This window comes from Aotus nancymaae, unplaced genomic scaffold (assembly GCF_030222135.1).
Source record: "Aotus nancymaae isolate 86718 unplaced genomic scaffold, 86718_ANA_hifiasm-v0.15.2.pri h1tg000108l, whole genome shotgun sequence".
Lineage (NCBI taxonomy): Eukaryota > Metazoa > Chordata > Mammalia > Primates > Aotidae > Aotus > Aotus nancymaae.
This window is the reverse complement of record NW_026988523.1, coordinates 36,336,998-36,350,556: the sequence shown is the minus strand read 5'-3', so window position 1 is coordinate 36,350,556 and position 13,559 is coordinate 36,336,998. Positions and strand designations below refer to the sequence as shown.

Sequence of the window (13,559 nt, the reverse complement as noted above, 5' to 3'; positions counted from 1 at the left end):
ACAGCAAGCCTAGCATCCTTCATTTTCTTTTTGCTTCTAGTCAAACCAGGCAATGTGAGGAACATCATTCAGCACTTTGAGAACAATCAGCAGTATGACGCCCCAGAACTTGGGACACAGCGACTCTCGACTGGAAGCTTTCCCGAGGACCTGCTGGAGAGTGACAGGTAGCAGTGGCTGGATGGGACTTGCCAGCTGCTCAAAGAGTATGGCCTGGGCGGGGCTGATGCTAGGGTTTCATTCCAGCTACCTTACCCATCTCCACTAGCCTCTAAGCTCCCCGTACAGAACTTCCTCCCCAGCCCCAGTATATTCAGGAGACACATTGTGTGCTGGTGAGCAGGCCAGTAGGAGAGCAAGAAGATCCCCAACTTCCAGCCCAAGAACTACCCACTTTTAAAATTCCCTTTGGATTTACCACCTGACGACTCAGTAGCCTTCATCTAAGATCGAGCTAGATATTATAAAGCAGTTAATCAGGAAACCCTCAGTGACAAGGATAAGGAAGACTATAGTGGGGGCAAGAGGAAATCCTGAGAAATAAAGACCCAGCAGGCAAAAGAAAGTCGTTTCCTGTCTGTATGTGAAAAAGAGAGCCAGAGATGAGGTTCTGCTGGGTACTTTAACGACCAGGGATGTAACTATAGGCATCATGTCCACCTCAGCAAAGAGAGGCCAAGTGGATTGATTACAATTGAATTGTTTTTTCCTTTTAAGAAGGAAAAAGGGATTGAGACACTGGCATCTCTCATATTCTCCTTCTTTGGTCAGGTTCTAACTAGAGTCCTTGTCTGGCATGAAAACATATTCTTGGACTTCCTTGCTCTTGATTGTGGCATGACAGCAATCAAGTCATGTCTAAAATTCTACAGCGAACACTTAAAATCAAATGCCTGTAGTCAGAAGTATTCATGCAAATTATTTAAGTCACCCTCAAGGTATAGTCATATGGTCTTATAGGGGGAAATAATGCTTGTGTACACTCAAGCCTGAGAGCCATTGAGGTGGAGTACAGGCAGGCATGAAAGCAAGTCAGCACGTAGTAGTCTGGATATTCAAGTCATTTTGCCTTTGATTTTTTTTTTTTTTTTTTTTTTTTTGAGACAGGGTCTTGCTCTGTTACCCAGGCTGGAGTACAGTGGTGCAGTCATAGCTCACTGCAGCCTCAAACCCCTGGGCTCAAGAGATCCTCCCATCTCAGCCTCCTGAGTAACTAGGGATACAGGCATGCACCTGGCTAATTTTTTTTTTTTTAGACAGTCTTACGTTGCCCAGGTTGGTCTCAAACCACAGCAGTCTTCCTGCCTCAGCCTCCCAAAGTGCTAGGATTATAGGCATGAGCCACTGCACCTGGCCTATTTTGCCTTTGAAACAACTAACTGCCAGGCCAGGCACAGTGGCTCACACCTGTAATCCCAGCACTTTGGGAGGCTGAGGTGGGTGGATCACTTGAGGTCAGGAGTTCAAGACCAGCCTGGCCAACATGGTGAAACCCCATCTCTACTAAAACTACAAAAAAATTAGCCAGGCATGGTGGCAACCGCCTATAATCCCAGCTACTCGGGAGGCTGAGGCAGGAGAATCGCTTAAACCCAAGAGGTGGAAGTTGCAGTGAGCCGAGATTGCGCCACTGCACTCCAGCCTGGGTGACGGAGCAAGACTCCATCTCAAAAAAAAAAAGAAAGAACTGATTATCAAACCATGAGTCAAGCTTTCCTGCTTGAGTGCAGGTTACTCCTTTCTGTTTATCTGAAGCCTTTTTTCAGCTTAACACTTATTTAAAGATTTTGTTGTCATGAGAATTGACAGATTTACGAGAGGTAAAGGTTAGATTTGTACTAGAGGGAAGATTGAGTTCTAACGTTAATTAATACACAAATTATGTGATTCCTGTGGTAGCACATGTCATAGATATAGCAAATATTTTAAGATTATAAGACATCAGCCAGGCGCAGTGGCTCACGCCTGTAATCCCAGCACTTTGGTAGGCCAAGGCGGGTGGATCACGAGGTCAAGAGATCGAGACCATCCTGGTCAACATGGTGAAACCCCGTCTCTACTAAAAATACAAAAAATTAGCTGGGCATGGTGGCACGTGCCTGTAATCCCAGCTACTCAGGAGGCTGAGGCAGGAGAATTTCCTGAACCCAGGAGGCGGAGGTTGCGGTGAGCCGAGATCGTGCCATTGCACTCCAGCCTGGGTAACAAGAGCGAAACTCCGTCTCAAAAAAAAGATTATAAGACATCAACATTTTGAGAAAATATCTGAGACCATTTACAAACTTCCATTCTTGGCATTGTTAGGTAAATCTGCCCTAAGACGTTCACTAGGATCCTAAAGCCACTCTAAGCAGAAGCCTTTGGATTTGATGATTATAAATTCTTTGGCAATCTCAGAAGAAACAGTATTAGCAGTATGGTGGGTGAGAGCTTGTTGTAGATACTCAGCAAGTTTAAGATTCCCCAGTTCTAGAAGGCAGTATCCTAGGAATTTTGGGCCAAAGCTAGATGATACGCCTCACTTCTTGGTGGGAGCATTACTCGCCTCTGGGTGCTTGAAGGAAGGTGCTTAGCTCTGCAGCTCCAGTGACTCTACTGGGTGTTTGTTGTGGTGGTACAGGGACCCATTAGGATGCTGTGAAAAGGGTTCCAAGTTAGTCTGGGTCGGGATTGTTTTAACAGAATTCTGGAGGATGGATTTAGTAGGGGATCAGTGGGCAATGTGTTTTCTAACCCTGCAGATAAACCCATCTCAGGACCCTAGGAGATGAGCTCCATTTTGGATCATCTGGCAGTTTGGCCATGCTGAATGGAGACCGAGACATTTAGCTCCTCATTGCAGCAACTTGCTGTGCTGTTAAGAGCTCTGCAGACATTTCCAGGCCTCCTGTGGTCCTAGAAGCAGAGCAGGATGTAGATTACTGATAATATCAGAAAAGAACCAGCCCAGCAGGGCCACGGCATGGGGGTGGGGGACCATCCTGGGGCGGTTAGGGGTCAGAGATGCCAGCTGTCTCGGGCTGATGCATGGCAGGACTTGACACCACAACACCCAGTCGTCAGCATCTCATCAAACCCCAGAGACACTCAGTGGCCAAGCACAGCCGGACAAGGAGCAGGTCCTGCCCATCAGTAAAAAGGCCCCTTTAAGCACAAGCCTGTCTGCTCCTGAGAGGAAATGGAATCTTAGGAAGGGTGCTGTTAAGATAAGAATGGAACTCATCCTCACCACAACTGGAGGGCTAGGAATCCAGCAGCAGACAGAATTTTCTGACAGGCAGCAGATAGAATTTTCTGATAGAAATTTCTGACAGTTGTGGAATATCCTAAAATGAGCTGCCAATATAGTGACTCTGTTTTCCTCTTAAGACCTTGTAAAAGAGGTCCGCCTCAAGCACAGTTGAAGGTGGGAGCTGACTCATTCCAAAGCAAGGGCAACATGGACTGGCCACTAGACGGCCCCAGGGGCAGGAAGGGGGCCCTGTGGTCTCTGATGAGGGACAGTGATGTCCACCACCTTCCTGACAGGACCATGGTTTCTCAGGCCTCTGGACACCCTACAACTCTGATTTCATTTGCCCCAGGTTTCATCTTCCTGTTAGGATCCCTTCCTAACAGCTCCAGAGGAAGATGACTCTGTTCATCCATCAGGCTAGGCTGGGGAGAGGGAAGGAGTTTGTAGAGCAGCAAAAATGGCCTGTCACTGAGAAGCTTCCACTGCCATCCAGGTGCTTTGGCCATGTTTAGGGGGGAGAACCTGCAGCATGGAGGCACCCCTGAGATGGAGCCGCAGGTAAGAGCTGGCCAGGATGTAAGCATGGCCCACTGGCTTCCCAAGTCCCAAAGTCTCTGTCCCTTCTCCCCAGTTCACGCTCAGAGATTCGCCTGGGCCGCTCTGAAAGCCTCAAGGGCCGGGAAGAGATGAAACGGTCTCGAAAGGCAGAGAACGTGCCCCGCTCTCGCAGTGACGTTGACATGGATGCTGCCGCAGAGGCTACTCGCCTGCACCAGTCGGCCTCGTCTTCCGCCTCCAGCCTCTCCACCAGGTGGGCAGGGCTACAGTGGCTGCACCCGTGGTCATTTTGGGGGGTGGGCAAGGATAGAGGGTTGCTGAGAGTTGACATTCCCTCCACAGGTCTCTTGAGAACCCAACCCCTCCTTTCACTCCCAAAATGGGCCGCAGGTAAGTGATGGGCACGGTGGGGCCTCTGTTTGGTGTTTCTGTGTCCCAGCCACACCTAGCTGCTCTCTCACCCGCAAGGGGCTGGTTGGGTGGATGTCTCCTCTTCTGGGCCCACTGGTTTCCCATGTGCATGAGGCAAGCAGGTTGGGCAGGAGAAGGAGGGCCGAACCCTCTGTGTGAGTTCTTCCTCCTGAGTGAAGCTGCCTGCCTGTTTTCCCCTAGGAGCATTGAATCACCCAGCTTGGGGTTCTGCACAGATGCCCTCCTTCCCCACCTCCTAGAGGATGATCTGGGCCAGCTATCTGACCTGGAGCCAGAGCCAGATGCCCAAAATTGGCAGCATACAGTGGGCAAGGATGTGGTGGCTGGGTTAACCCAGAGGGAGATTGACCGGCAAGAGGTCATCAATGGTGAGAACGGGCCCCACAGCCCGCAGCTCTGCTCACACACATGGGAACCACTGTCCGCAGCTCTGCTCACACACATGGGAACCACTGCCCGCAGCTCTGCTCACACACGTGGGAACCACTGCCCGCAGCTCTGCTCACACACGTGGGAACCACTGCCCGCAGCTCTGCTCACACACGTGGGAACCACTGCCCGCAGCTCTGCTCACACACGTGGGAACCACTGCCCGAAGCTCTGCTCACACACGTGGGAACCACTGCCCGCAGCTCTGCTCACACACGTGGGAACCACTGCCCGCAGCTCTGCTCACACACGTGGGAACCACTGCCCGCAGCTCTGCTCACACTCGTGGGAACCACTGCCCGCAGCTCTGCTCACACACGTGGGAACCACTGCCCGCAGCTCTGCTCACACACGTGGGAACCACTGCCCGCAGCTCTGCTCACACATGTGGGAATAGGTCCAGAATGCCTAAGACACAAGGGTGGGAAAGAGGCAAATAGGGTGGGGGCCCCTTTGGGCTGGAGCAGCTCCACATTGCCTGTTGCTGTAATGTCCCCCTCAGTTCTGGCCCTTGGGGTGAGAGAAAAGTTGTTGTATGATCTAAAACCAGCACTTCAATTCCCCCAAACGTAGAGTGGTGAAGGGGCCCGGGCAGGGACTCTAGATACTTGCTGATCTGTTTTCTCCTTGGCTTTCTACCCTCCTTGTCACAACCACCACTCAGAGCTGTTTGTGACTGAAGCTTCCCACCTGCGCACACTTCGTGTCCTGGACCTGATCTTCTACCAGCGAATGAAGAAGGAGAACCTGATGCCCAGGGAGGAGCTGGCCCGACTCTTCCCGAACCTGCCTGAACTCATAGAGATTCACAGTAAGGAGCCGGTGCCCCTCCAGACTCTCCTCTGCTGCCCTTCAGCTTCCTGTTCCACTTTGGCCCACCTGCCAGGACCTCCCTGAGTAGATAACCCCCCACCAATCCCTGGTGAGAAAAAGATCTGTGGACAGCCTGAAACCAGCACTGGAGTTCACCCAAAAGTAAAATGGTTTCCAGACCCTCCCCATGGCACTGATGTCAGAGATGCACTTGTTTCTGTCAGAAAGGTTCTGGCAATTGAGCTCAACCCCAGGCATTTCTAGTTGTTCTCTTCTCACCCTAGATTCCTGGTGTGAAGCCATGAAGAAGCTCCGGGAGGAAGGCCCCATCATCAAAGAGATCAGTGACCTCATGCTGGCCCGGGTATAGCCCAAACTTTTCCCTCTCAGCAAGGAGATTGGGGGAGGCAGGTTCTCATTCCCCAAGGCCAGGGAATTTGGCAAAGGAAGGGATAGGCAGGGGACCGGTCCAAGGCAGGGATGTGATGCCTGGTCCTGTGTCCATTCTGCCTCTTTAGTTCGATGGCCCTGCCCGAGAGGAACTCCAGCAGGTGGCTGCACAGTTCTGTTCCTATCAGTCAATAGCCCTAGAGCTAATCAAGACCAAGCAGCGCAAGGAGAGCCGATTCCAGCTCTTCATGCAGGTACGTCTCACCCATGCCCCGGCCTTCCTTCATCTCCATCAGCGTCACCAAGGGTCTCCTGAGCTTCTCTCCTTCTGGCCACACCCTCCCTCTCTACAGCAACTCCCTCCATCCTTCCGCACGAGCTCCTCAAAAGCACTGACTCACTCTAGACAAAGAGACGGCTGTTTGTTGAAAAGAATCCTAGATTAGCAGTCAGAGGCCTGGCTTACCCACCAGCACCTGTGTGCACTGAGGTGGATCTCAGTTTCCTTGTCTATAGAGTGGCAGCAGTATACCTGCCCTTCTGTTTTGACTGTATCCCTTCCTTGGGTTGGTGTCTCCCTGCCACCACCAACCCTTCTCTACACCTTTAAGGAAGAAGCTGCCACTACCGTTTCTGAGAGACCTATCTGGGATTAGGACCTGTTTCTCATGTTCACACCCATCTTGGCCCTGAGGCCGTAAGCCAGTCCCAGCCATGTTGACATCTCCTCCCTTCTGTGTCTCCTGCTGTCTAGGAGGCTGAGAGCCACCCTCAGTGCCGGCGGCTGCAGCTGAGAGACCTCATCATCTCCGAGATGCAGCGGCTCACCAAGTACCCGCTGCTGCTGGAGAGCATCATCAAGCACACAGAGGGTAGGCCTGGGGAGGGGCTCGCACCACGGGTAGCAGGCCTCCTGCCAGACCCTCATTCTGGCACTGCTTTGTGACCTTAGCAAGTCACTGTGCCTTGTGGCCTTCGGTGTCTTCATCCTTGTCCTGTTGTGGGGCATGTCAGAGAAGAAAATGATTATAAATGTCCTTTGGAAAATATAAGGTATTCAACAGCGGGAGGAGTAAGGGCCACTATCAGAGGCCCACCTGTGTGCGGCCTTTGTGTAAATCCAGGGAAAGCATCCGGTGCTTGGCACAGGCTGGCACTCAAGGGCACCTGGGTCCCTCTGGTTGAATGCGACTGGACTTTATCCCCATTCATGCCCCCTGCAGTGCACAAAAGACACAGCCTATGTGGTAACCCTAGAGGAGCAGGGGGCGAGACTGAACAAGGGGGTCTAGCCTCAGCTTGTCACTCTCCCTGGTGTCCTGGGCATCTTTTACTACCCCCAAATTTCAGACATTGGGATCAGGACAGAGAAGTGTTAGGAACCCTAGCCTGATTTGAACGGGCTTTCTGGAGGTGTTATTGTGACCATTCCCACAGTCTGTCCCCTGCATCTGTAGAGCTGGCTGTGGTAGAGGCAGGAATTCCCAAGAGCTATCAGTGTCTTCAAAGCAGTGGTCTGTCTGAGACCTGGTGATGCTCAGTAAAAGTTACCCTTATCACTTGAGGTCCTCATGTGAGGCAGGAGTGGCTCACCTCTACCCACCCACGCCTGCTGGTTTGAAGCAAGCCAGTTGCCATGGACGCATTCAGGCAGATAACAGCTGACGCTGTGATAGACTTCTCAGGCAGGAGCCCCAACCATCTCCTCTGTCCTGTTTGGTAGGTGGCACCTCTGAGCATGAGAAGCTCTGCCGGGCCCGGGACCAGTGCCGGGAGATTCTCAAGTATGTGAATGAAGCAGTGAAGCAAACAGAGAACCGCCACCGTTTAGAGGGCTACCAGAAACGCCTGGATGCCACTGCCCTGGAGAGGGCCAGCAACCCCCTGGCAGCAGAGTTCAAGGTAGGAGGCAGAGGCTGCAGCACCGTCAACCCCTCACACTTGTTGCACACCCTTAGGAGCAGAACTCTGGCAGGGCTTGGAGAGTCTTAGAGGTAGGAGACACAGACCAGATAGGGTGGCACAGTGGAGCCCCAGAAGACACATACCCTGTTACTGTCACCCGTCCCTAAACAGACAAGGCAGACAGCCCCACCCAGGAAAGACTAGATGTTGGAACTCAGCCTGAGAGAGCAGGGGATGGGGTAGAACTGGAGGCATGGCCGGGAAAAGCAGTGTGTGAACTTTTTAGGACTGTAGCTGGCACATGGTAGGGGCGAGTGGGAGACCCAAAGTCAGAGCCATCAGTATATCTCCCAGCTGGCACGTGGCACATGACTTCACAGTTACCTTTTTGTTTGTCTTCATCCCCTACAAGAGAGTAAGGGCAAGGACTGTTTCTTATTCACCAATTCCCAGCACCTTAGCACAATGTCTGGCACACAGTAGGTTCTCAAATACTTGAATGAATGAATGAATGAATGGTGTCTCCTTAACAGAGCCTGGATCTTACAACCAGAAAAATGATTCATGAAGGGCCCCTGACCTGGAGGATCAGCAAGGATAAGACCTTGGGTATGTGCCAGGGCACTGGGACTGAGCGGGAACCTGCAGTGGGTGGGCCTCCCTGGGCTCTTCTCTCTGTATTTCCCAAGCATTGAAACATGATTGGAGGTGACATCTTGGGACATGGGAAAGGAGTAACCAGAGAGAGAAATGGGGTCACCAGACTCCCAGGGCTTCCTAGAGCCTCCAAGAGCCTGAGGCTCCGCACTGTTCTCGTGAGGGATGAGTGGGACCAGGGAACGCCTCCCCACGACCATACCCCTCCAGACCTTCACGTGCTGCTGCTGGAGGACCTCCTAGTGCTGCTGCAGAAACAGGACGAGAAGCTACTGCTGAAGTGCCACAGCAAGACTGCCGTGGGCTCCTCAGACAGCAAGCAGACCTTCAGCCCCGTGCTCAAGCTCAACGCCGTGCTCATCCGCTCTGTGGCCACAGGTACCTGGAGAGATGGTCCAGGCTAGCCTCGGGCTCGGGGACCGTGATCTCTATTACTCGTGTCCAGCTGGATGAGGCAAGACCAGTCTGGGGCCTTTACAGGACCTACCTGTCCACCTGTGTTCCTTTCCTCCTGTCCTGACCCAGCCTAAGCAGGAGGACAGAGTAGGGTAGGATGAGGGTTGGGGGGGACCAAGAGGAAACTAAACAGCCGTGCGCAGGCGTGGTCAGCAGTCCTCTAGCACCAAGAGGAAACTAGACAGCCTTGCGCAGGCGTGGTCAGCGGTCCTCCAGCACCATGCTGATTTGGTTGGGATGTGCACACCGAGGATGGGGTAAGAGTGTCCGAGCAGGACTGGGAAGAATGGGATTAGGCAGGATGAGTAGGCACAGCTTTCTGCTGCAAGAGTGACTTGAGCAGAGCTTGGTTCCAAAAGATGTTAGATGTTAGTACCTACGGTACAGATCTGGGTCCACTGGACAAAGGCATTTCAGTGAGAAGTGCCACGTGTGTGAGAAAGGGCTCTGGAGCAAGAGTCAGGCAACCAAATTCTCTAGGCTCACTTCCTTCATCTGTGAGATAGGAGTGATACCTACCCTACCTCTTGGGGGCATCAAAAGGGATGACAGGTATGAAAAAGTTTTATAAACTCCTGGCCAGGCTCAGCAGCTCACGCTTGCAAACCCAGCACTTTGGGAGGCTGAGGCAGGCAGATCACTTGAGGTCATGAGTTCAAGACCAGCCTAGCCAACATGGTGAAACCCCATCTCTACTAAAACAACAAAAATTAACCAGGCATGGTGGCAGGTGCCTGTAATCCCAGCTACTCAGGAGGCTGAGGCAGGAGAATCGCTTGAACCCAGGAGGTGGGTTACAGTGAGCCAAGATCTCGCCACTGCACTCCAGCCTGGGCGACAGAGCAAGACTCTGTCTCAAGGAAAAAAAAACCATTTTGTCAGTCCTAAGCACTATACACACTTCAGCAATCGCTGTTATTAGAGCATGAAAGGAATGGTGGTGGCTGTGAAAGGTGACATTAGGGGTCCTGGAATTTCCTCTGTCCCTTGTGTAAGTGGGTTCCAAGTGGTCCCGATGACCCACCTCTGTCTCATGCTGCACTCTTCATCCTCACTGAGGGTCAGGGCTTTGGGTCCCACTCTGTCACCCTGGCCCAGGCTGCAGTCACACCTGCCATCCCTAATACAGGCCCTTCTACCTTCCTTTCCTCACGCAGATAAACGGGCCTTCTTCATCATCTGCACCTCCAAGCTGGGCCCACCCCAGATCTATGAGCTGGTTGCATTGACGTCATCAGACAAGAACACGTGAGACTTGATTGAGGGGTCATCCGTAACTTCAGTCCCCTTGGGACCAGGGTGGTGTGTATGAGGACGGTGGACAGCAAGGCCAGGGCTGGGCCCCAGAGCAGTCCCTGGACAGGGAGTTGTGAAGGGAAGTGGGAGGTAGGACTGAAGAAGAGCTGGGAGGGGTCATAACCCCTGACCTGGTCACCAGGCCCGCCTCTGGGAGAATGAGCTCCTGGCGGTCTTCCAGCCGCAGCCGCTGCTGCTGCTTCTCTGCTTCCTGCCCTACTCCCTTCACCATCAGGCGAATTAGATTCATGCATCCTTCTCAGGCATTTGCCTCCCACCCAGCCCATGTTATCTGACAGCAGCCGCCAGAGGTGGCATGGTACAATGGAAGGAGGCGGGTCGAGTCAACCCGTTTCCCACTTCAGGGTTTTCATTTGTAAAATGTGGCTAATGCTCCCTGTTAGAGAATTACTTTAGAGAGAAAACAGAATGCTTTGCACAGAGCGTAACAGAGGGTTGGTGTCCAGGATTTGGTCGCTGCAAGTAATATAACCCCAAGGGAGCAGCCAGGGAGGACTGTACGGGGAGGTGGGCACCTGCCAGGCAGAGGGTCCTTAGGGCCTGAAGAAGGACCTGGAAGCCCTGAAGCAGTGGGCTCAGCACGGGGGTGGTGTGTGCCGTGGTCTTGCTCTCACTACAGTCCTCTCTGTTCCTACCGAGCAACAGATGGATGGAGCTCTTAGAAGAGGCCGTGCGGCATGCCACCAGGCACCCTGGAGCTGCCCCAATGCCTGTCCATCCTCCGCCCCCAGGGCCCCAGGAGCCAGCCCACCAGGGATCTACACCCAGCAGGTGCAGCGCTTAGCCCTCCAGACCCCACACTCTCTCCACTCCAAACTGCCTGTTTCCTGCTGCTTCTAAGTCCTTCACCCCGGGGTGGACAGCCACAACAGGGAAATGCTAGCAGGGAGCAGACAGCTCCAAGCGCTGGGAGATGGAGGAACATGCCCCGTGTCCCTGCTTCCTGTCCCTGTCTGCTCCCCCACAGCCTGCCATCTGGCTATAATAGAGCCTGAGCCTGAAGTAGGGTGACGGGGGTATAGAGCAGGGGACCAGAGAAGCTCAGCCAACAGCCCCCCTCACCGGGTTGCCATGCAAACCAGCCAGGTGAGGAGGCCCCACACCGTCCTCAGATCCTACTCCATCGCCCATTCTAACACAGGGGTCCATGATGGAATCTCATGACATCTCACCCTGGGTTGGTTTCCTCCTTCAGGGTAGAACTGGATGACTCAGACGTGTTCCATGGTGAACCTGAACCTGGGGAGCTGCCTGGAGGTAAGGGCCCTGAACTGTGCAGTGGGAGCCAGCACAGGTTGGGTGTGAGTATGGGGGTGATGGGAGAGGCCATCAGGGCCCAGGGTGTGAGGTTTTGATGAAGAGTAGAGAAGAAACAGGGTGGGAGAAAGAGTCTGGAGGAGGAAGGAGAGCAGACTGAATAGACTTAGGCAAGTGTGAGCTCACTCACCTGACCAGAGATTCCCACCCAGCCTCTCTGGGTGATGGCATCAGCCGTGGAGGAAGAGGAGCAGCCTGGCGGGGTCCCCTGCATCCTCCAGCCAGGGATTACTGCTGGGGAGAGAGATGCGTGCCACAGCTACAGGAGTGGGAAACATGGGGGGCCGGGGCGCTCAAAGGGCTTCAGATGCACTTACCGTGATGGGATTGGTAGAGGGGACGGCGTTCTCACTGAGAGCTTGTGGAGTAACCTGGGGTCTTGGGTTTCAGGAGAAATCTCAGGCTTCCTGGCTGGGTCCCCGTTGTTTCCTTCTGCTTAGAATGCTTTTCCTCCTAACACCGCACCTCCTTCGTGTCTGTTCCAGTGTCCCCTTCACCCAATCTGTTTAACGCCAGCACTGCCCAGCCCTCACGCCCTACTCTGTTGTTTTCTTCTTTCCCGTGGAAGTTACCGCCTTCTAACAGACTGCATAACTGACTGAAGTGTCTATTTTTGTGTGTCCCTCCACTAGAATGTACGCTCAGCATGGGCAGGGATCTTTTTGTTTTGCTTACTGTTGTATGCTTAGAGCCTGGGACAGTGCTGGCCAAAGTGCCCAGTGACCAACTGTAGAATGACTCAGTGATCCCAGCCCCTTGGCTGCAAAGCTGCACATGGGCTCTCCCATACGTGCCCGTGCCCTTTCCCTTTCCCTGCCTGGCAGTCTTCTCTCATCCAAAGCAGGTGCTGGGCCCCAGCAGAGGGTCCAAGGGAAGCACCCGGTCCTGTTGGAGGACCCTGAGCAGGAGGGCAGTGTGGAGGAGGAGGAACTGGGTGTCCTGCCTTGCCCTTCCACATCCCTGGATGGAGAGAACCGGGGCGTCAGGACAAGGAACCCCATCCACCTGGCCTTCCCAGGCCCTCTGTTCATGGAAGGCCTCGCTGATTCCGCTCTGGAAGATGGTGAGTGCTTCAAGGCCCTGGCATCAGCCTCTGGTCCCCAGTCGCACAGCCTATGTAAACTGACAGGCGCCTGCACCCTCCACCTTCCCAAAGGCTCTCCCTGGTGTGCTTGAGGAGAGGTGGATGCGGCGACAAATGTCATTGCCCAGCCAACCCCCACCAGCTAGTTGGCCAGAGCCCTCCAGCTCCACCTGAGCCTGAGGTCACCACCTTGGGTGGGGTCGGTGGGGCAACACAGCGATCCTTCTGATGTGGTGTGCAGTCCCGTGCTGGGAAGACATCACCCTGTTTCCCCTCCAGTGGAGAACCTGCGACGCCTGATCCTGTGGAGCCTGCTGCCAGGTCACACCATGGAAACTCAGGATGCCCGGGAGCCCGAGGACGACGTGACACCCACACCTTCTGTCATCAGTGTCACCTCTCACCCCTGGGACCCAGGCTCCCCAGGGCAAGCCCTCCCTGGGGGTGAAGGGGACAACACCCAGCTTCCAGGGCCGGAGGGGGAATGGCCAGAGCAGGAGGACGTGGCTCTCCGTTCTCTGGAAGATCTACCCCCAAGGACCAGAAATTCTGGGATATGGGAGTCTCCAGAACTGGATAGGAATCCAGCTGAAGAGGCTTCAAGCACAGAGGCAGCAGGAGGTTACAAAGTTGTGAGAAAAGGTAAAATAAATGGGCATGTCCAGTGGGGGGAAAAGCACCCTTGCTCAGTGAGATAAGTCTTCGGAACAGCTGCTTCCTTCCCTGTATTCCCCCTGGGTGTCGTGTGAGTGGAGACCTACACTGGGTCCTGGAAGAAGGAGACACGCCGATGTCAGGCAGGCTTTGGAGGTGGACAGTGGAGATTCAGAGCTTAGCTCTGCCGCTTAATATCTGCGTGGCTTTAGAGAAAATTGTGAATCATCGCTCAACTTCATTTTGTAACACATAGGACATTTCTTTCTGCCTGGCGCAAACCATCTACCAGAACCGGTCTCTGTTAGCGCT

At 53.6% G+C, this 13,559-nt stretch overlaps 1 protein-coding gene across 13 annotated transcripts in view; it reads left to right on the top strand.

The window, feature by feature from the left end:
- ARHGEF11 (Rho guanine nucleotide exchange factor 11) overlaps positions 1–13,559 on the top strand; it is a 112,386-nt gene that overhangs the window by 94,614 nt on the left and 4,213 nt on the right. For 8 of the 13 annotated variants that reach the window (XM_064370351.1, XM_064370347.1, XM_064370345.1 and 5 more), the window contains 16 exons: positions 41–167; positions 3,867–4,046; positions 4,136–4,183; positions 4,406–4,593; positions 5,319–5,465; positions 5,752–5,831; positions 5,986–6,111; positions 6,612–6,729; positions 7,581–7,759; positions 8,296–8,371; positions 8,630–8,797; positions 10,033–10,123; positions 10,838–10,963; positions 11,388–11,449; positions 12,351–12,572; positions 12,873–13,235. In XM_064370351.1, coding sequence (XP_064226421.1) covers positions 41–167; positions 3,867–4,046; positions 4,136–4,183; positions 4,406–4,593; positions 5,319–5,465; positions 5,752–5,831; positions 5,986–6,111; positions 6,612–6,729; positions 7,581–7,759; positions 8,296–8,371; positions 8,630–8,797; positions 10,033–10,123; positions 10,838–10,963; positions 11,388–11,449; positions 12,351–12,572; positions 12,873–13,235 — 2,301 coding nt within the window. The remainder of the gene's footprint in view (positions 1–40; positions 168–3,866; positions 4,047–4,135; positions 4,184–4,405; positions 4,594–5,318; positions 5,466–5,751; positions 5,832–5,985; positions 6,112–6,611; positions 6,730–7,580; positions 7,760–8,295; positions 8,372–8,629; positions 8,798–10,032; positions 10,124–10,837; positions 10,964–11,387; positions 11,450–12,350; positions 12,573–12,872; positions 13,236–13,559) is intronic. The other 5 variants (XM_064370352.1, XM_064370350.1, XM_064370348.1 and 2 more) reach the window with 1 other exon arrangement.